We start from the raw sequence: 21916 nt of genomic DNA, 5'->3' as shown, positions 1-21916 counted from the left end.
TATTCAGGGAGAGTTCTAAGCCATGGTGCTCAGTGCTTTCGAGTGGACCACATAGCTTCCACACTCCACTCTGGATGCCACTGTTCATCCTTCCCCAGAGCGATGGGCATTTAAAGATTTGGTCCATGTTTCCAGGCTTCAGACAGTCGCACAGAATGTTGCTGTGCGAATTTAAAGACCTGTCAAATCAAGCTGTCAGACCTCACAGCTCTCTACATAGCCATGACGGTGTATGGGTGTTTTGCACATGTCATCAACAATGTCATTGTTCGTCTGTTCAATTCTGCCAATTCTATGTGAGAAAAAAATCTTTTTAGGTAGAATTTGCATAGTTTCCACCGAAATTGTTTCTTCCCTGATTTTAAAACTGTTCCCATTTCTCCTTATGTGAAAAATGCATTTATATATTTTATTTATCATCTTCCTTAACTGTTTATCTTTTATTGTGGTGGTTTTTTTTTCTCAGTAACAATGTTGGGGCTGGGTATTTGGCAGGGTGGTAGCCTAGCTTACTTAAGGCACTGGGTTCAATTGCCAGCATCACACGTAAGCGGTGCAGTGACACGCGCCTGCAATCCAGCACTTGATAATCAAAGGTGCAAGGTCATCTCAACTACTTAGTGAGTTGAGTTCAAGGCCAGCCTGGGCTCTGTGAGACCCTGCCTGTCGTCTCTTTTATCATTTTACTATTTAATGCCATAAATTCTCAAGCTTATACATCTTTCTTTTCCCACTTTTTCATGATGCTTTACAGGTTTGTATTGACTCACATAGACTTTGCTTTTCTGAGTGTGAAGTAAGAGCTGGCATTTTTCAAATTGTTCATTTGTTCTCACATCATTAAGTCATCCACCATGTATCTTCTGGCATGAGATGCCTTCTTCAATATGTATGGAGTTTAGTTTATTACCATGTGTCTGTTTTCTTTGTTCCCTTCCTGTACAAATCTACTGTTTTCATTATGAATTCCTTACAGTACATGTTGCTGTCTGATGGACAGTCACACGTGTGTGAATGTGTGGTGTGTCCGTCTCCCAGTCCCTTCTTCCCTCCCCACCCTGTGTTGTTTTAGTTGATACTTACATCATTTTTCTAAAACTCTCTTGGCATCTCTCAACGCTTTACTCATATAATTGGCTTCTTAAAAATCTGTTCAATTTGAAAAAAACACAAATTTTATTGGGTTGTGCTGAATGTATGCATATACTTAGGAATAATTTATGTCTTTGTAATATCAAGCTTTTCCATCCAGGATTATATGGCACTTTTAAAGTTTTACACTTTTGTTCAAAGCCCTCATACTTTCCTTGTTAAGTAGTTTTTAATTTACATTTTAATGATGCTGTGAGAATTTCTTTATCCGTTACAGCGTTCAGATTAACTCCTACTGTAGGATGGTGCTGACTTAATCTCTTATAACAATACTCTAATGGATCTTCTGTTAAGTCTGCTAGTCATTCATTTGGTGTTCTTAGCTATTCTGATTATCTACAAATGATGAACTCATTCGTACTAGCAAGTACCCTACCACAGAGCTATCCCCCCTCTTCCCCCTCCTCCTCTTCCTCTCTGGACCTCCTCCATTCGGAGACAGAACCTCATTAAGTTGCTCAGCTGGGCCTTGAACTCACTCTCTACCTTCAGTCTCCTAAGTCACTGGAATTGTAGAGCACCCCGCTGAGCCCCGCAACACTTCAGTCTTTTCCCTTCCATCTTTGTGCTCATTTATGCCCATTCTTTTCTCCTGTCTGGTTGCAGTGATGGCCGTCTGTGCTCACTGTGCAATAACAGGATCTGGGATCTTTCTGTCCTTGGTGACCTGCTCCAGTGGTTCACAGTCTGGTCTGCCGCTCAGTGGTTCAGTGGGATCTGCCACTCAGTGGTTCACAGTTAGCTCTGTGGCTCAGTGGTTCAGTGGGATCTGCCTCTCAGTGGTTCAGTGGGATCTGCCGCTCAGTGGTTCACAGTCAGGTCTGCCGCTCAGTGGTTCAGTGGGATCTGCCTCTCAGTGGTTCAGTGGGGTCTGTGGCTCAGTGGTTCACAGTCTGGTCTGCCTCTCAGTGGCTCACAGTCTGGTCTGCCACTCAGTGGTTCAGTGGGGTCTGCCGCTCAGTGGTTCAGTGGGGTCATCCTCTCAGTGGTTCACAGTTAGCTCTGTGGCTCAGTGGTTCAGTGGGGTCTGCCTCTCAGTGGTTGTCTCACTTTGGAGCCAAGGTGGCCTGGAACTCACTAAGTAGCTCAGGGTGACCTTAACTCATTGCAGTCCTTCAGCTTTAGCCTCCCAAGTGCTGCGATTCTATGTGTGAGGCCCCATGCCTGGCTGGTTTTTCTTCCATAATCTATTAATGTTGTTAATCACATTAATATATGTCTTAATTTTGAGTTGGCTTAGCATTTGTTATATGATTTCTAAGACCATGACTCCTGTCTGTAAGAACTGAATTCCCTCCATACACTGACTTGTTGAGCTCACTGTCAGCTTCTAAGAATGGTTGGGTACAGCCTGGCAACAAAGCTCAGCAGTTAAGGGTGCTTATTGCTCTTGTGCAGGACCCAGGTTCAGTTCCCAACACTCACATAGTGGCTCACAACTGCCTGCAACTCCTGCATGGAATCTGATGCCCTCTTCTGGCCACCACAGGCACTGCACCCACATGCACATACCCACACATAGGCACATAATTAATTTAATTTCTATGTAGCACATGAGGGAATTGAAAGTAAGACTTATTCTCAGATGTACAAGAGTTGGCTCTGCCTTCTGCTTGTTTGATTGCTTCTTGTTTTGTGGCATGCATTCATCTGCCATTTCTGAACCAAGATTTGAGGTTGTTGGGGTACTGAAGAGAAGAAACCAAAAATTATTCTACTTACAAGGAAGAGAACAGCTGGATCTACCTGCCTAGTTTCCTGCCTCTTGTTATGGGTTTTGTGTTTAATGAAAGATTCTCCTTCTATTGCTGACAACAAGCTGATTCCTGTTGTCTTTTGGCATGGGAGAGTGCCATCCTTTTGTGGGTCTGCGCACATAATTTTAGAAGAAGACTTGGCAAGGTTGTGTAAGGCTGTTTGCCAAACACCATTTTAACATGGAAGCTGGCTGGTGCACTTGCCGGATGGGAACTTGAGGGGTATGGGTGGCTGCTGTTTTAGCTTCCTGTAATGGTTTGGTTTTGGTTATATTCATTTGTGGAGCTGTTTTCTTGGTGTAAATTTGGTTGCATCTAGCATTCTAGGTCCTAATTATTCTCTAAAAATGTGTTAAGAATCTTGGACCTACAAGATAGCTCAGCAGGTAAAGGTGCTTGCCACTAAGCCTGGTAACCTGAGTTGGATCCCCAGAACCTAGACATAGAACGGGGAAACTGACTCCTACAGGGGTTTCCTGATCTCCACATGTGTGCTGAGACCTGTGAATGCCCACGGGCCTGCACACAATCAGTCAATCAGTTGATTAATCAATAAATAAATGCAGAAGAATAATCTTCCCCTTTACTCCCCAGTGGCCAGTACAGGACAGCACACAGTGGGTCCTCAATCCATGTCTGCAGAATGTGGACCCAAGTCATCATGAACTAATTCTTATGTTTTCATGTGGGAACCAGACATGAGTCATGATAACTTCTCAGCCTTGGAAAGGAGAGCTTCGCGGTGTAAGTGGCAGCAGGCTGCTTTGCTGGGGAGAGCTCCTCTCCCTCGGGTGCTGTTGGACTCTACAGTCTCACCCAGACACAGTGTCTCCTTCCCTCCAAGCCCTGTGCTATCATTCTGAGCCTTATTCTCCTGATGACACCAAACTGTTCTCTGCACCTCAGGTCTTCCGGGTCTTTCTGTGTCCCCGAAGAATGTCTGACCTTACACTGGCATAGGGAAACGTTCTCATCTTTCCTAAGCCTACTCAGAGACCATTCCTCCCGGCCATTCTCACAACCCAGACAAAGGAACTCTTCCTTATCCAGTGCGCTAAGAGTTTGGTCATCTCACGAGGCCCTCAGGGTGGATTCTCATGGGCATTTCCAGTTGTTTTTCTTTTCTTGTGAGTCAATGATTTTCCAAAACTTTCTACTTCATATATTTTGCTTTAAACACCCTCATGTGGACTAATTTTGGCTCATCAGTGCTCGAGTCTGAGACATCTAACTGGGAGAAAACCCAGGTCTTCTTTAGCTGTACCAGTCTGACTGTTGTCAGGGTCGGGTGACTGTCCACTCCCTCATTGTTGTCAGGGTCGGGTGACTGTCCACTCCCTCATTGTTGTCAGGGTCGGGTGACTGTCCACTCCCTCCCGGTTGTCAGGGTCCCTCCACACCAAGTCCCTCTTCTGAGCTGTCTGACGGCTGTGACGTGCCCTCCTTGTCTCCCCAACAGTGTTCTTCTCTTTGCTATATGAAGAAATCGAGTTCTCAGCTGTGTGTGGAGAGATAGAATGGAATGAATCTCACAGGTGAATCCCCCTGCCGGGCTATTCACTCTCCTCCTGTTTATTAACTTGGTATTTTAGCTGAGATTCTATTCTCTTTCAGTTTGCTCTTTTTGTCCATTTTGCCTCATCAGAAATAACAGATAAAAATGATGGGAAATGGGGATGGAGAGATGGCTCAGTGGTTAAGAGCATTGCCTGCTCTTCCAAAGGACATGAGTTCAATTCCCAGCAACCACATGGTGGCTTACAACCATCTGTAATGTGGTCTGGTGCCCTCTTCTGGCCAGCAGGCATACACACAGACAGAATATTGTATTCATAATAAATAAATAAATAAATAAATAAATAAATAAATAAATAAATAAATATTTTAAAAAAATGACGGGAAATAAGTGTGATGGATAGTGAGTAGAACATGTTTAAAGATAAAAGAAGATTACAAAGATCCCGTCAGAGATTGTAGGTTTATAAAATGCCCAGCGAACACGTGGTAGTTGCAAAACAGAATGAGTCTGACTCCATTTGAAAAATAAGTAAATTTTCCCTTTGTTTTTTAGCCTCCTTCAAAGAGAACAAGAGCTGTGAAAAATGATGTCCTAAAAATAGATAGACTGATTCTCAAGGAACGTCAGAGGCCTAAAATGAGCCCAGGAGACCCGACGGCATGCTGTGTTACTGATTTAGGGATGTTTCAATCCTTCAAAATATCTGTATATTCCTTGACAGTCTCATACATGTGTATGAGTGGATCTCAGTCCTAACCACCCTCAAGCCCTCCCCCACTCCCTCAGACACCTTCCTGCACATCCCCCACCTGAGATCTTCTCCCCATCCCTGCTCCCACGCCTGTGTTAATCCAGAGTTCCCATAGCGCTGCCTGTTGCAATGCTGGCTGGTCTTGTTGACTTGTCCTTGTGTGGGTAACCATGGCTTCAGTGAGTTCCTGAGTGTGGTGGTCATGCTGGGAGCGTGTCACAGTGGTTATGCCGTGTCTAGCTATCACAGGTTCCTGAGTGCAGTGGTCACGCCGTGTCCAGAAGATGGCATGTCTGTCACAGGTTCATGAGTACAGTGGTCACGCAGTGTCCAGAAGGTGGTGTGTCTGTCACAGGTTCCTGAGTGCAGTGGTCACGCCGTGTCCAGCAGGTGGTGTGTCTGTCACAGGTTCCTGACAGCAGTGGTCACGCGTGTCCAGCAGGTGGTGTGTCTGTCACAGGTTCCTGACTGCAGTGGTCACACCATGTCTGTGTCACAATACTCCTCCCCATTCAGGCTTACATTCTTCTCCTCCCTCTTCTTTGCTGTCCACTGAGCTTTAGGTGAGAGGGGGTGGCATAAATGTCCCATGTGGAGAGAATGAACATTTCGGTGCACAGCTGCACAGCCATAAACCAAGAATGCAGTAGGAGCCACAGTCTTCATGGCCTCCTTGGTTCCACCAGCCTGTAAGAGTCACATTCATAGAAGGAGCTTAGCATATAACCACCAAATAAAAAGCAGGAACCTGAGGCACGGTTATTAACTAATGGGGGGCTGCAGATATAGGGTGTCACACAGTATGGCTTACATATGCACAAGCCAGATACGGTGGTGTGTGCCTGGAGTCCTGGTCCTGGGGAGCCAGATAGTTGGATCAATGGAGCTTGCCTACTTGGTGAGCTCCAGAGAAGTGAGAATTGAACCCAGTGAGGCAGAGGCAGTCAGAGCTAACCCAGGGCTGAGGTGCACAATCAGGGAATTCCAAATTGCAGAGGAGAAGCCCTAGTCTTGGAAAGGAGCAAAGTACTCAGGCCTGTGGAAAGAGATCCTGTCTCAAAAACCAACAAGGCAGGCTGTGGCTGGGTGTGGTAGTTTTAATAAGAGTGGCCCCATAGACTAGCATCTTTGAATGCTTAGTCACCAGGGAGTGTGCTATTTGAAAGGATTAGAAGGATTAGGAGGTTTGTTAGCTGCTGTGTGTCACTGGGGGCAGGCTTTGAGGTTTCAAGTGTTCAAGCCTATTCAAGACCCAGGCGTGAGCACCCTCTACTTGTGATCAGGGTGTAGCACTCAGCTGCTTCTCCAGCACCCGCATGCATGCTGCCATGCTTCCTACCATGATGATAAGAGAGTAAGCCTCGAAGCCAGACCCAATTAAATGCTTTCTTTTATAAGGGTTGCCTTGGTCATGGTTCTCTTCACAGCAGTAGAACACTGTCTAAGACACTAAGGAACAATAGCTAAGGTTGTCCTCTCCGTGGTTCATGTGCCACCCACCCACGTACAGAGAATCATGGCTTCAGACATATTCCAAGTGTGATACTCATCTATGTAACTCTTTAGCCAAGTGTTGAATGTGTTAAAGTCAAATAAAGTGGAAATCGAGTCAGGGAAGTTGTCGCTGCCCTGGGCTTCCTCTCCTCGGAAGCCCTCTCCACAGAGGATCTTCTATCTCCTGATTCTGGCTCCACACAGGTGTCAGACAATGTGTCAGAGACTGACATCAGCAACGAAGCTCAGAATTCCCGGAGCAGCACAGACTCTGCAGAGGAGAAGCTGAGAAACAGGCTGTACAAATTAGCCATGAAAATGAGCGAAAAGGAGACTTCTTCTGGGGAGGACCAGGAGTCTGAGCCCAAGACTGAACCTGAGAACCAGAAGGAAAGTTTCTCATCTGAGGGGAACAGCCAGGACGTCCAGGAGGAGCTGAAGAAGGTAAGGGCCAGGAGATGCCTGTGGACAGTGCTGCCTGCGGCAGCTGCGGTATGAATATGTATGTGCGCACACATGTGTGCGCGTGCACGTGTGTGTACATGTGTGGCATGCTTGTGTGTGTGCATCCAGAAGAAGCTGAAAAAAGTAAGGGCCAAGAGATACCTGCAGACTGCACTCCCTGCAGCAGCAGCAGTGTGTACATGTGTGTGTGTGCAAGTGTGTATGTGTACACATGTGCAAGCATGTATGTGTGCACATGGTGCATATGTGTATGTTTATGTATGTGTGTGTGTGCGGAGATGCCCTAGCCCCAGAGAGCTTCCTCCATAGTATTCAGCCCATGTACTCGGGAGAGAAGAACTTTCTCAGTCATTGCCAGGGACCATCAAGGAGGGGACACCACTGCCCGTAAGTCATCCACATCCACTCCTGCTGACCTTCACCTCTGAGTCTGGCATCCACGACCTTCCCTGTTGCCTCTGCTGAAAAGCATTGTTTCTTCTTCCTCTCCTGTTAGCCTGTGGTTTGGGGTTCTGCACCTACCCCTCGTTAAAGCGGTAAAGAGACTCCTGTCCATGGTACAAGAGCTTGGTGTTGGGCGTGGCCATCTGGACTCTTCATCTCTTCCATTTTCAGATCCCAAATTGTTTATTTTTCAGCCCAAGATTCCCTTTGAAACCAATCTCATATGGAATCCCTGTGTTTGAAACATGTCATTCTTGTTCTCGGGATCCCAAACCCCGATCACTGGCTCTTCAGTCCACACTCCTCCCCTACCTTACAAACAAACCTAGGTACATGGTTTGAAAAGCGTGGGAGATAAGCCAGCCCCGGCAGAAAGGGATCGCAGCCACCTCCCGACTCTGCTTCTGTCCACTGGGCTGCCTTCCCTCTAAAGCTTCCCAAGACGTGTTGGTGCTGAGTATCCCTGTCTGCCACCAATGGAGGGAAGGGAGTGATACACCAAGTGTCCCCTTGATAAATTGTAGGTAGATAGACAGATTGATGGATGATGGATAGATAGATCATAGGCAATAGACAGATAGATGATAGGTAGATGTTAGATTGATAGCTATATAAATGAATGATAGACACATACCTGTATAGTAGATCAGTAGATGATAGATTGGTAACTGGCAGATAGATAGATGATACATAGATACATAGATAGTTGATAGATGATAGATAGATAGATAGATAGATAGATAGATAGATAGATAGATAGATAGACAGACAGACAGACAGACAGACAGATTGATTATGGGGAGTCTCTGCAAACACCATGGCCAACAGAGTAATGATCCATGTAAACCAAAAAGAAAATCTGGTTCAGTACCACTCAGTAGCCAGTGTTGTTTCAAGCTTCTAGAGTCTGACACTGGGTGGACAGTATCAGAGCTGAAGAGCTCATTAAATAACCCTTTGATTGATTGATGATTGATTGGTTGATGTAGATTGATTATTAGATACCAGGCAAGCTCATTAGATAACCCTTTGGTATAGTTGCCGCTGATTTTTCAGGTGGGGAAACTGAGCCTGGGTTATCAAGGCCCGGGTCCAGTGTCTGAACTGAGGATGTATCACAAACCTTGACCTCAAATCATGAACTCCCCTCTTTGTAACAGATCACCTCTTGTTAGCTCCAGTGGGGTTTCATCCCCCAGCAACTGGGGTTCTTATGTTTCACACTTAGAGATGGTTCTAGTGGGAACTCGCCTCTCAGGCCTTTCCCCTATTCCAGGGGTACACCAGGGAAGTTCACAGGTTCCTGCTGCCCCTCGCGTGCATGAGGGAGCTCCCACACTCTGCGAAGTAGCTGAACCAGCTGATTGCTGTGATGGCAGGTGGTCAGCATAGGCACTGGGGACTGGAAACTGTCACATGATGTCTGTCTACCAGACTCCATAGCCTGTTGACTTTTCTGCCTAGTGATCCCAAAGCTCTAAGAAAAACTTGTGCTGGATCAGTGGCAAGGAAGGCATGCTGAGATGAGGCGCGTGCTGCCACAGTCACCAGCCAGCTGGGATCACCTCTAGCCACACCCACCTGTCTGCCATGTGTACTCCCAGGAACAATGTGCAAGAAAGGAAGGGCCACTGGGGGAGTAGCAAGGCCCTCCTTCAACCATGTTCAACTTCACTTAGACTCCCAAGTGTGTAGTCTCCTCAGAGTTCAAGTCCGCCCCCCAGTCCACCACAAGTTCGTGAAGATTCAACGTTATCATTCTCTGTACATGAAGATCAATGCCTAAAAACAACAACAAAAGAATACATTCCCCCAGTAGGCATGACAACTGGAGAGCAGAAATACAGATTTACAGACTAAATGTTATCTAAGCGTAGAAATGTACTGTACAGAGATGGCTTAAAAGTGTCGTGTTTTGTTGTTTTGCAAACTCTGGACTTAGGCTGATGTCTTAGCTCTTACTGCTGCTTTCAGGCACTCTCCCGTTGTCCTTTCTTGCTGTCCACCAACCCTTGCCTCTTCCTTGGTCTCCTATGGCTTCTGGCCCTTCCTGGACCTTCCAGTCCTTTCTCCACTCAGCAGCCCAGCTACCCTGCTATTACAGTACTTGTTCTCAGGATGTCAGCAAGCCTGTGTCTGTCTGTCTGTCTGGGTGTCTGTCTTACTTTTAACTTGATTCCTAGGATCCAGCCCAGGTTTTATTGTTGGTTGGATAAACATATCTTGTCCTCCTTGTAGGACAGGGATAATCACACTGCCTTTCAGAGTTGTGAGGCTTGAATTATGCAGCCTAAGCTTCACGCACAGTGGGAGCCCAGCAAATGTTAATTAGCATATCCCCTGGAACAAGCTCCAGGAAAATCAGCTTCACAAAACAGTGTCCATCTGCTGGGGCTGAGAATGGCAAGCTCGATGCCTTGCAGCACACAGACGCAGATCTGTGTCCACAGCTGGTGCCCTTGACGCTCTGCAGAATGTCAGTGGGGGAGCACTGCATGGGGCTGAACCTCAAGTTCCCATCTTTAAGGTCAATGTAGCTGTGACATCTCCCATGATGCAGCCACTACCAGCCTATACAACACACACACACACGCACACACACACATGTACATACATGCATGCGTGCACACACACACATCAAAGCATGGAAACCTTAGACCTCACAGGGACCTGCCCCTGTTGCATTTGTTGCTGCTTCCCCAGAGCCAACACACAGGTGCATGCATGACTGTGACACTAATGACAGTTTGGTGGCTGTAATGCAACCCTTTCTGTAGAACTTGGGGTTCCTTGGTCCTGCCCAACAGCAGCAAAATCTCTTTAAAAGCATAGTTTCTTTCTTTGCTGGAAGTCAGACCCTGGCAATAGGTATATTTACCCCTCAGCTGGCCTGGATGGTTCACTTTGGCTGGGTGTAAGTGGACCAGTGATGATCAAGAAACTGCTAAAGAATGAGCTTGTAGATCCTGGGGGTCAGTCCCAAACCTCTTAGTTGTGCAAAGAGGTCATGTTTCTTCTTTAAATGGCTGTTCTGCTCCCTCAGACCCCACAACCTTCCAAACGGCAGTGCTTGGAGCCTGGGAAGAAAAATATCTCCCTTCTCAGGCCTTTGATGGAGTTGAAGATTAGATAATTGTAGTTACTGTCCTCTTATGATCTAGCCAAGCCATTTCCAATATAAGACTTAGACTCCTTAGGATAGAATATTTATTAAAACTCTTAGCAAATGTTCCTTGCTTAATGTTGTTTATGCTGGTTATAATTCTAATCTTATACTTGATATCTGTTACTAGTGTATATAGTTTTGTATTGGGTTTAGAACTCTCTTTTTTAAACAAAAGGGGGAGATGCTGTGGGAGCTTCTTCCACTCCTTCTGCCAATAGCCTTTAAGATACAAGTCCACTTGGGTGTGGTCTCTTATACTATGAATGCAGCTGTAAAGCCTGCACTCACTTGCTTCCAGCTCTCGCTTCTGGCTGCTAGACTCTTCCTGTTCCCCATTTGTACAGAGGACTATGATCTAGAGCAGAAATATGTGTCTCCCCTAAATAAATAACCCTTTATTATATGTAATTCTGAACTATCATGGGATTATTTTATAACTGCCACCATCAGAAATGAGCACCAACTTTTCCAGTTCTGGGTAGGGGCCACCCTAATGCTTCCAGGGCAACATCCTGGCTGAGTGGTTCTTGGAAGTACTTCCCTCTAGGGTGTAGCACTCCTGAAAGGGGGATGTGAAGAAAAGCCAGGGACTGGCGTGAGTCTAAAGGCAACATTTTGGTAGCCAGATCTCCCACATACGCCCTACTGTGTCCAAGTCTCTCCTGGATCCAAAATTCTAGATATGGTTCTAGATATGAGTTATGACATATTACCTTAGGCAGTGGCATTGTCGATCATTTTCTGATAGCAATATCGTTTATAATAGTTCTTCTTAAAGATCCAACATATGGAATGGGCACTGAGATTTTACTAATTTAATTGGAAACTAATGTCAGGGCTTGAAAGATGGCTCCACAGTTAAGGGCACTGGATAATCTTCCAAAGGATCCAAGTTCAATCCTCAGTACCCACACACTATTTCAATCTCGTATAGCTCAGGGTGGCCTTGAACTCACAGAGATATGTCTGTTTCTGCCTCCCAAGTACCAGGATTAAAGGTGTGTGCCACGACTGCCTGGCCTCTGTGGCTAGCTGTGCATTCTGATCTTCAAGCAAGCTTTATTTGTTACAGCCCAAACAAAATATCACCACACAGTAGTGTTCTATAGAAGAGCTGTTAGCACAAGTCTTCTTAGTAGGGATGTGTGCCAAGGGTCAAGCTAAAGATGAGTCAGGCATCTGGTTTAGAGATGGATTTTAAATAAGGTCAGCCCAGGAACATTCTCCAGATGAGGGCAGGTAGCAAGCAGGAAGCCTTTCTGGGGAGGGAAGGAGTTCCCATATTGCCGAGCTTAGAGAAAGCTGCTAGACTGTGGCAGACTGCAACCTCTGACCAGTTGGCAATGTATTCCAACAGGGGTTTACATTGAACCCCCATTTCAGTAGTTTCTAATGAAGCCAGGAACTTTTCTGTGAGCTAAGAAGCTGCGTATGAATCTCAAACAGGAGGTTGGATGGAAGAAAGGGGACTAACTCCAACCGTAATAAGAGCAAAGAAAAAATGTGAAGTTAAAACTGAGCAAGAAAACTGCAGATCTCCAAGAAGTGGAGCAGTGGGCCTGAAGGAGAGCGGCATAGAGATGGCTTCTTCCAAAGTTAGGTTAGGAGCTCAATGTAATTCAGAGCAGGGACTCAAACCAGACGTTAACATCCCCCAAAGACTCTCAACATCAAAATTATCTGATGGAAGGCAGTCAAAAACAGTGTAGAAATGTTTAGAAAAACAAAGGGAGGTCTGGAGAGGATCTCCTGGTGAGACCTTGTGTATGAGGGCTGGAGCGGATCTCCTGGTGAGACCCTGTGCATATGCTTTAAAGTCACAGTAACTAAACTCATGAGAAGTAGAGCCTAAAATATATTCAATGTAACTCATTTTCTTTCATGATTCCCACTCATTCCCCACCCCTAACTGGGAAAAAGAGGCTATGAACCTTTTTAACATGCAGTGTGTGCGTGCGTGTGTGTGTGTGTGCTATGACACACATGTGCACATAGACTTGCAGGGGTCAGCTCTCTCTCTCTGTGTGAGTCAAGGAACAAACACAGGTCATCAGGTTTAACAGCAAACCCTCTACCTACTGAGTCATCTCCCTGACCTAAGAACCATAGCGTTTTGTTGTTGTTATGTTTTTTGGTGTTTTTATTTTTAGGTAATTGGTAATGGGAACTACTGTTCACTCATTTAGGAAGGGTGTAGGGGACATAGGAGGAGAACGCACTCAAACTCTGGTAAAAGAATGAACAGGTACCCCACTTTGCAGACCCCAGCAGCAAGCACAGGCAGGAACAAAATGGAGATAGCCAATTCTTCCTGTGAGGAGTTGGGGCCCAAAGTTAGGGCTTCGGTCCCCACTTAAGTGGTCAGCAAATAATCACTAGGGTGATCTAGGAGCTGTAGTGCAGTGTGACTGAAAGAGTCTGCTTCCTAATGGGTGAACTCAGCCTCTGTTGGGGGAGGGGGACACTCGGATACCCAGGAAGCCATGGGTGTGTTTCCATGAGAAAACTGTAGACTCGAGGGGAGGAAGTCCAGAAGATGGGTCTGGACAGCAGGCACCATTGGGCAGGAAATCCAGAGGATGGGTGCTGGACAGTTGGAACCTCTGACCAAGTGGGTTGAACTGAGCCTGGAAGGAGGCAGAACAAGGGTCAGGCAAAGATACCCAGGAAGGGCTAGACTTGTAAGTAACAAGGTCATTCGGGCTGCCCTGGCTACTTCCTTACGCACTGAATACAGAGGGTGACTTTTCAGCCTCCCCGGGCTTCTGGCACATACCTTGGTGGTGGTATGGCTACTGTGAGCCAAGCAGAAACCTTAACAATCAGTTTCAATCACGGATGACAGAGAGCAGCCGTCACACATGTCAGACAGATCAATGGGCACAGTCAACTCCTGGACCAGGGAAGAAGTTCCTGCCCGCTCAAGATGGCTGGGTCAAGGATAACAGCCCAGCAATGGTTGCCCCCATCACTCTGACCATGTCCTGATGTGCCTTCAAGCGGCGTCATAAATCAAGCAACACTGGACCCACCCAGAGGACATAGGGATCCAAATTCAATCCCTAAGACCCACATAAAAAGCCAGGCATGGCAACACATGTTTGCCACCCCACCCCTGGGGAGGTGGAGACAACAGATCTCTGAGGTCACTGGCCAGCCAGCGGAGCCTACCTCTCAGTTTCAGGGCGGTAGGGATCCTGTAAAAAGAGCAAACTGGGGGCTGGAGGGGGGCTCACAAGTGCATGTGTGCCTGCTCCTCTCCTGCAAAGACCTGAGTTTGTTCCCAGCACACACGTTTGGTGGCTCACAGCTGCCTGTGATTCAAGCTCCAAGGGATCTGATGCCCTCCTGTGGACTCCACGGCACCTGCCTCACGTGCACACACCCACACATAGATACACACACATGCACTTGTGCACTCGTACACAAACACATACCTGCACACACCCCTCAGTCCTTCCTAGAGGCCGGCTCTCCTCTGATATCTGGTATGTGTGGTTGTATCTGCTTATTACACATGCTAATTTATTAAGATCAGGTCCCAACTTCCTCGCACCTCCGTCTTTCATGAGTCTCTTCAGAGTCGTGAGTCTGTGGGGGATATATTTTGATGGGTTTTTGGAGATACTGCCAAGGGCCTTATGTTCATGAGAACCAAAACACGCGTTCTCTCAGCTCTTTGCGGGGACATATGGAGTGTTTTGCTTACCTTTGAAAAGGAGACAAAGCCATGAAATTCAGGCATTTGGGGACTTGTTTCCTTGCTTGTTGCTCTGTTAATTAAAAGCATTTCATGAAACCAAGACAGCATCTGTAATTCGGGACAGAAAGTGGCAGACAGACTGTGGGTCTGGGTTCTGCTGTGGTGTGCATTCTCCCTCACTATGGTGAGTGTGTGCCGTGCTGCCCTGGTGGGCTCAGGCCAGGAGTGCATCCCTGGATAGCTCTCAGCCGTGTTGTGTGACTCGGTCTCACCCTGGCCTTGGCAATACGCTTATGCTGAGTGACACCTGTTGGTGGAGGCAGAAGAATGACAGGGGGTGCCCTTCCTTTAGACCCTTTTACTCACTGACCTGATTGCCCCTCAGGATTTTTTGAGTTAGTTTTTATGTGTGTGAGTGACTACATGTATGTAAGTACACCATATATGTGCTGGTGACCATGGAGGCCAGAAGAGAGTGTTGGATCCCGCAGGTGTTGCAGGCACTTAGGAAGCACCAGTCAGGGGCTGATGCTCAGCAGTGAGTGTTCCTAACTGATGAGAGATGAGCTGTCTCTCCAACCCTGCCTCCAAGACCATATTTCAGCATCACTTTCTGCAAACACTGGGTCCGGGGACCTCTACCCATGGATGCTGGAGTGGTGGGATGGTGGGAAGGACACAGGCCTTGGGGACCAAGGTTTCTAGGCTCACATTCCTCCTGCACCTTCATCTTTAAGGGTGGGATGAAATATCAGCTGTGTAAGGCTGAAGGCTGGACGCATCTACTAGAGTGTTCTGAATTCTGTCTCAGGTGCTACCTACGTGTCTACTAGAGTGTTCTGAATTCTGTCTCAGGTGCTCCCTCTTTGCAAACAAGCTGTTCTTTCCTCTTTCTCTATGAAATGATGTTAGCAAAGATTGCTAATACATAGAAATATCTGGTCCCAAGAACAAAACTGTTTCTCTTCACGTTGCTGTGTGTTCAGTTTCTTTCTCTCTCTGCACACCTTTGTCTCTGTCTCTCTCTCATGTGTGTGTGTGTGTGTGTGTGTGTGTGTGTGTGTGTGTTTTCAGGTCCGTTAGACTGGACTGGCTGGTCAGCGAGCCCCGAGGAGCTGCCTGTCTCTACCTCCCTAGAAAGAGTTACAGACACACATCTCCACACCTGGCTTTTTTTTTTTTTAAAGAACTTGGACCTTTACACGTGTAGGACAAATGTTCATTATCTGACCCATCTCTGAGGCCCCACTCTGTGGCTCTCACAGATCAGCCTCGCTGTCAGCCGTGGGTGAGTCAGAAAGCAGTGTGTCCACAAAGTGAGAGGTCAGTGAGTAAAAGGGTCCCTCCTGTCCCTGTGCCACTGTGGTTCTGCTGAGGGCTCTCCCTGCAGGTGCCCTCTGCATCCTGTGTGTGGGCTTCTCTGCCACATGAGTTGTGTGGCACACATGGTGGGTTTGATATTTCTGCGGGGTTGCAATGTAGTCTGGATCATAGGAGCAAACACTTGGGCTCTCAGAGGTGACATCATTGGTCCTCGGGGCTCTCAGAGGTGACATCATCAGTCCTGGGGGCTCACAGAGGTGACATCATCGGTCCTGGGGGCTCTCAGGTGACATTGAGTGTGTGCCTCTGATCAGACACATCCTATGGTGAGTCAGCCATGTAATCACCAGCCTCACCTAAGCTAAGGCATGCTGGGATTCCATTTACATCCCTCAGGGGAATCATGAGTTTTGCTTGTCCCATAATGCACTCATGGTTTCCTTTCTATGCCATCCTATTTCTTTGGTTGCTTAAAGGTTGGGATTTGGTACATATTTGTCGTCATTTTTTATTCTGACTGTTGTTCCAGTGACCATAAGCGTCTGTGGGGCCAGCCTCCCTGGTCTGAGGAGCCCACAACCACTTCCCAAATAATTAAATTGGAGGCTTAATATTACTTATAAATGCTCAACTGATAGCTCAGGCTTGTTACTAGCTAACTCTTACACTTAAATTAATCCCTATTTCTATGCTTTGTCACGTGGCAGTACCTTTATTAGCATGGCTCGTTCATCTCCTCCTCTTCCTGCCTGGCTACTGGCCAATTAACATTTTATTAAACCAATTTGAGTGACAAATCTTTACAGTGTACAAGAGCATCATCCCACAGCAGTTGGTTTCCTCCTCAGACTCAGTGATGTGTCACCCCCAGCTGCAAGGGAAGCTAGGGAATGTTTCTTCCTGTCTACCCTGAAAGAGAACACTGGAGACTGGCTTGAGGTCGGTGTGTGAGCTGACACACAGCACCTACCGAGCCTCAGAAGAGTTCTTTGTCAGTATTCTCATTGTATGGATGACTACAGAAAATTCTAGACCTGAGGAATGGCCTGGCTAAGGACCCATAATAGACGAAACTAGAGTCTCGCCAGGTCTCCTAACTCTTCATACAGAAAGCCACCCTCAGGCCCACACCGTAGATGCTATTTCACGTGATATTGAGACAATAAGATCATCTAGGAAATAAAGTCATTGATAATAAAGACAAGACACAGATAGCTTCCCCTTGAACTCTGCTTCCTCCGCCATCCCTGTCACCCCGGAGTCTTTGCCATGAGTGACCAAATCAAAGCCAAGTCAGGCCAGCGCTCCTCTATGCTCCCTGGTGCTGTGTAGGGTTTTTTAATTTTTTAGATTCATTCTATTTAATGTGTATGAATGTTTCACCTGTGCCCAGAGATGTCAGAAGAGGGCATTGGATCCCCTGAAATTTTACAGATGGTTGTGAGCCACCATGTGGGTGCTGGACATTGAGCTCTGGCCCCCTGTAAGAGCCACCAGGACTCTTAACCACTGAGCTACGTCTTCTCAGTTCCTTAACATCTTACCCTTTCAGCAGGTGTGTGTGTGTGTATGTGTGTGTGTGTCTGTGTCTGTGTGCGCATTCATGTGCATGCACATATGCACACATGTGAGCGTGTATGTGTATTATCGCTGACTTGACCTCATGATGGGTGCCAGGATAAAGTAGGAGTTCTGTGTCCTTGTTAATGTGCTGTTCTTGTCTTCTGTCCCCTTCTGTTATTGAACCAAACAGAAGTGTTCTGCTGTTTCTCTCTGCAACATCTCCACAGAAGTCCTGAAGGTCATCAACGCTACTGAGGAGCTGATCGCGGAGTCTGCAGGGCCCTCTGAGATCCCCCCAGTCCCAACTGACAGAGACATGGGGATGTTTCCTCTGGGGACAGACCAAGTGAGACTGGACAAGCAGCTGACTTCCTTGGAAGAAAACGTAAGAGGGTGTGCACATGTGAAGGAGAGAGAATAGTAGCTCCTCCCAGATGTGCAAGGGTGTGAACCATCACCTCTGTGCCTAGTGTATCCTTGGGAAAAGGCTGAGGCAGGACTTCCCGGAAGCGAGGATGAAATCAGGAATCAAGTACGCAACTATGAGAAAGAGCGGTGGGGAGCAGAGCTGAAGAGGAAACCGTGTGTGCCTTGTGTTGTGAGCAATGGCTTTAGTAGGGAGATAGCCTCTGCAGCATGACCCAAGGGTGGCTTCTGTGTGAGGAGTTAGGAGACCTGGTAAGACACTAGTTCAGTGTGGCTATAGACCTTGGCCAGGTCACCTCCTCTCCTCAGGGAAGATGGTGCAGGGGTAGTGTAGGGAAGGGAAGAGGCAAGAAGCTAAGCGCGACTTTGACCTCAGAGCAGCCTCAGCCTGGTGCTGCAGAAAGCTCCCAGGAGGAAGCTGCACCCAGGACGGACCCAGACTTCTCTACAGCCAGCCAATGCTTCCGTCCTTCTGCGTCTTCAAAGGGAGTCAGTGCCTAGTGAGGCCTTGGGGATAGGGAGGAGCTAAAGAAAAGAATTAGAGGCTGGGCAGCTGGCTCAGTGGCTAAAGTGTTTGTCACACAAGTGTGAGGAGTTTAGACCTCCAGAAATCCACAAAAATGCTAGGTAGACATAGTAGCATACACATAATCCCAGCCTGTAATTCAGAAGACAGAGATGGGGGTCCCCAGAGTAAGCTGCCCAGCACCGCTAGCTATCTTGACAAATTCTGGGTTTGGTTAAGAGACCCTGCCTCAGTGAACAAGGCAGAAGAATGATGGAGGGACAATTGCTGACATCAGCCTTGGACTTCCACCTACATGTGCATTCATACACACGTGCAAACATGTGCACACACAGAGACACAGAAGTGGAAAAAGAAAAGAACATTTGATGGTATGTGGTTAAGTAGAGTGAGGCTTTCTTTAGGACATTATGATAGGTAGGAACCACTGCAACAGGGTCGTGTCCTGGGGCAGGGAGCCACCAACCAACTCCCAAATAAAGACACAGAGACTTACTATTATTGATTATGAATGCTCAGTCTTAGCTTAGACTTTCCTCATTAGCTCTTTAACTTCATTTGACCTGTTTCTCTTCATATACATTTTGCCTTGGGGCTTTTAATGTTTCTTTCATTGTGTATGCTGGCCCCTGATGGCTCTTTTTCTTTCTCCCCTAAATTCTTCTTCCTACTTTTCCTCCCTTTCCAGAAGTCCCACCTATACCTCCTCTCTCACTATTGGCCATTCAGCTTTTTATTAGACCAATCAGGTGCCTTAGGCAGACAAGGTAAAAGCAGCAACACATTTTTACATAGTCAAACAAATGCAACGCATCTTCGCATAGTTAAACAAATGATCTGTAACAGGGATGAGGAGATAGAAAACTTCCAAAGAAACCTTAAGGGGTGATCAAGCAAAGCTTACCAGATTCCTGTCAAAGACAGGCCAGGGTGGTGCAAGCATTATTTGTGAACAGGTGGAAAGTAAGAACCCTAATGAGATAGGGGTGATCTTCTAGCAGGGGTGGGTTCCGGCCAAAGTGATGGGCAAGATTCTTTAGATAACACTTGGTCTAGAAGCTTCACAAGTGAGTCTGGAAGATGGTGCTGAGCCCGCACTAAGGTTTGGGCCACCAAGAATCTTTGTTGAGACGAGTACGTGGAAAACTGATCACAAACAAAAAAGTGGCCAGTGGATCCAGATAGAGACCTTCCACTTCTGGGATGGGGGTAGCTGTGAGAGAGCCTCAGTTCTGGGATGGGGATATCCCTGTGGGTAGCATGTCTACTACACAAGCATGAAGACCTGAGTTCGATACCCAGAATTCACATAGGAGAACCAGACGTGTGCATGATGTAACCGGTGCTGGTGAGGCAGAGACAGGCGGGCACCTGGGGCTTGCTCGTCAGTAAGCCCCACTGGGTAGGTTCCAGACCAGAGACCCTGTTTCAGAATACAAGGCAGATGGTACCTGAGAAGTAACACCCCAGGTTGCTTTCTTGAATGAGCATGTACACACACACTCAGGCACACATACATACACACATATACACACATACATATACACACGTGCACATACATGTACATGTACACATGCACGCACGCCCGCACACACTGACAGTAGTCAGTTTTCTCTCATTGTATTTAGAACAAAGACAGCACACCTTTCTTTCTTCTAAAACCGTATTGAAAACTTCACGGCACAGAATGGATTAAGTTGTTATTTTGTTGGGTGGGGAGGGCTCATTAGTATTTTTAATTCAGGACACATCCGTGTATGCACTAATGCAGGATGTCAGATGCTCCAGTGTAGATATATGTGTGGTTTCCAGGCTGGGTCTGCAGCCAGCTGCTCCCTCCTTCAGCCCAGCTCTGGCCATTCCCCAGAATTAACTGCCTGCCCCCCTCAACTCCACCCTTCCAGCTTTTCACCGCTCTCTTCAGGAGAGAGGGTTCCCTTGCTCCTCTGAGTTCTCTAAGATGTGAAGTAAGAGTGGGAAAGAATCTTCTCCCATCTCTCTAATCCAGCAGGTCACAGGCGGGTGGGAAGGGGGCTCTGCCCTGCAGTCCCCAGGATGGGGGTCAGCTGCACAGCAGGAGATGGCAGCGCTGGCTCTGCCCCTGACTGCAGCTGGTTTATTAAACCGTGGCTTTTGTTGGTCTGCACTACAAAAAAAGTGCATTTTGTTCCTCACCCCTCCCTTTGCCATTGTGCCCAGGACTCTTAGATAAAAGAGAACGTTCCATTTTGAATATTCACCCTTAGAGATGCACCTAATTAGGCTCCACAAAATAGAGCCACCACTCAGTGTCCAGTTGCCTGCTTTCATCGATGGTGTGTTTACTCGTCCTGTTGGAGGAGAGCCAGGGAGATGTAGAGTCCCATGACCCCTGCTGCATTAGCTCTGCAGGTTCTGCTCATGTCTCCCCTAAAGTCTAGACCACTCTGGGGCTCCCCTCATTCTCCTCAGCTGCGTACCTGGGGTAGAAAATCTGGGTCTCTAGGCTTTGAAACTCCCTCTGAGAAGCATCCAGCTTTGTCTGCTGGGCTCCAGCTGGGAGGGGAGAGATTTGAAAAGGACTGTTATCTGAGATGTGGGCAAAGTTGAGGGGTACCGGAGGGCTGAATAGAAATGGAGGAAACCGGACCACCGCTAGGCGGTGCAACCAGAGCTGAGGAGAGCTGGAGCCCTCACCAGTGGACGCTGGAACTGGAAGAGTGGCCTTCCAACACACGTTGGTGTGCTTTGCCTTTGACAGGGAGGCGTGGTCATGAGACTCACAGAGATCCATGTCTTCATTTCATTGCCTGCCGGCATGAAAAGACACCCAGCACGAGCGACTTACGGGAGAAAGGGCTTATTCCACTCATGATCCCAGCTTACAGCCCATCATTGTGGGGAAGTCACGGTGCAGAATTCAGAGTAGGCGTCACATTGCACCCACAGTCAAGAGTAGGGAAGGACAAATGAAGGCATCCATCACTCTCTCAACTCTTGTGCAATCCAGGATCCCTGCCTAGGGGGTGGTGCCACCACAGTGGGCAAGTCATCCCACCAGTCTGGAAAATTCTTCACTGAGATTTAGTGCTCAAGTGAGCCTAGATTGTATCAAGTTAGCAATTAAAACTGGCCACCAGGCCCCAGAACAGAGGGCTCAGTAGTTAAGAGCACTGGCGGCTCTTCCAGAGGACCCAGGTTCTGTTCACAGCTGCCTGTAACCTCAGTTCCAAGGAACCTGACTCCCTCTTCTGTCCTCCCAGAGCACTGTGCACACACGTGGAGCACTTAACGTGTATGCAGGCCAAACATGTATACACATAAAATAAAAATAAATCTTAAAAAAATAAAACCTAGCCATGATGTAAAGTCATCAAACAGGAAAGATCAGAGAAATGAAGGCTAGACATGGACCCAAAAGGATCAGCAGGGAGCAGCTAGCACAGCCATTGGTCCTGTTGTGGGAGCAATAGGGTGAGCCACCTCATGATTTTACCCAGGGAGTATGTGGAATAGCTGAGTCAGCTCTGTCCCCTCCCACTCCCGTCTGAGGACCTGGCTCATCTGCTTTTCTGTGAGACAGTGGCAACTTGTGCTAACCTATGATTCCAGCACACACACACACACAGACACACATGCACACAGACA

At 47.3% G+C, this 21916-nt stretch overlaps 1 protein-coding gene across 2 annotated transcripts in view; it reads left to right on the top strand.

Annotated features, from left to right (window-relative positions):
- Window positions 1-21916, top strand: part of Myrip (myosin VIIA and Rab interacting protein) — a 163860-nt gene that overhangs the window by 129415 nt on the left and 12529 nt on the right. For both annotated transcript variants that reach the window (XM_050141690.1, XM_050141689.1), the window contains exons 11-12: window positions 6878-7117; window positions 17528-17722. In XM_050141690.1, coding sequence (XP_049997647.1) covers window positions 6878-7117; window positions 17528-17722 — 435 coding nt within the window. The remainder of the gene's footprint in view (window positions 1-6877; window positions 7118-17527; window positions 17723-21916) is intronic.

This window comes from Alexandromys fortis, unplaced genomic scaffold (assembly GCF_014885135.2).
Source record: "Alexandromys fortis isolate MF-2015 unplaced genomic scaffold, M_Fortis_MF-2015_v1.1 scaffold_44, whole genome shotgun sequence".
Lineage (NCBI taxonomy): Eukaryota > Metazoa > Chordata > Mammalia > Rodentia > Cricetidae > Alexandromys > Alexandromys fortis.
This window is presented reverse-complemented; position numbering and strand designations above follow the sequence as displayed.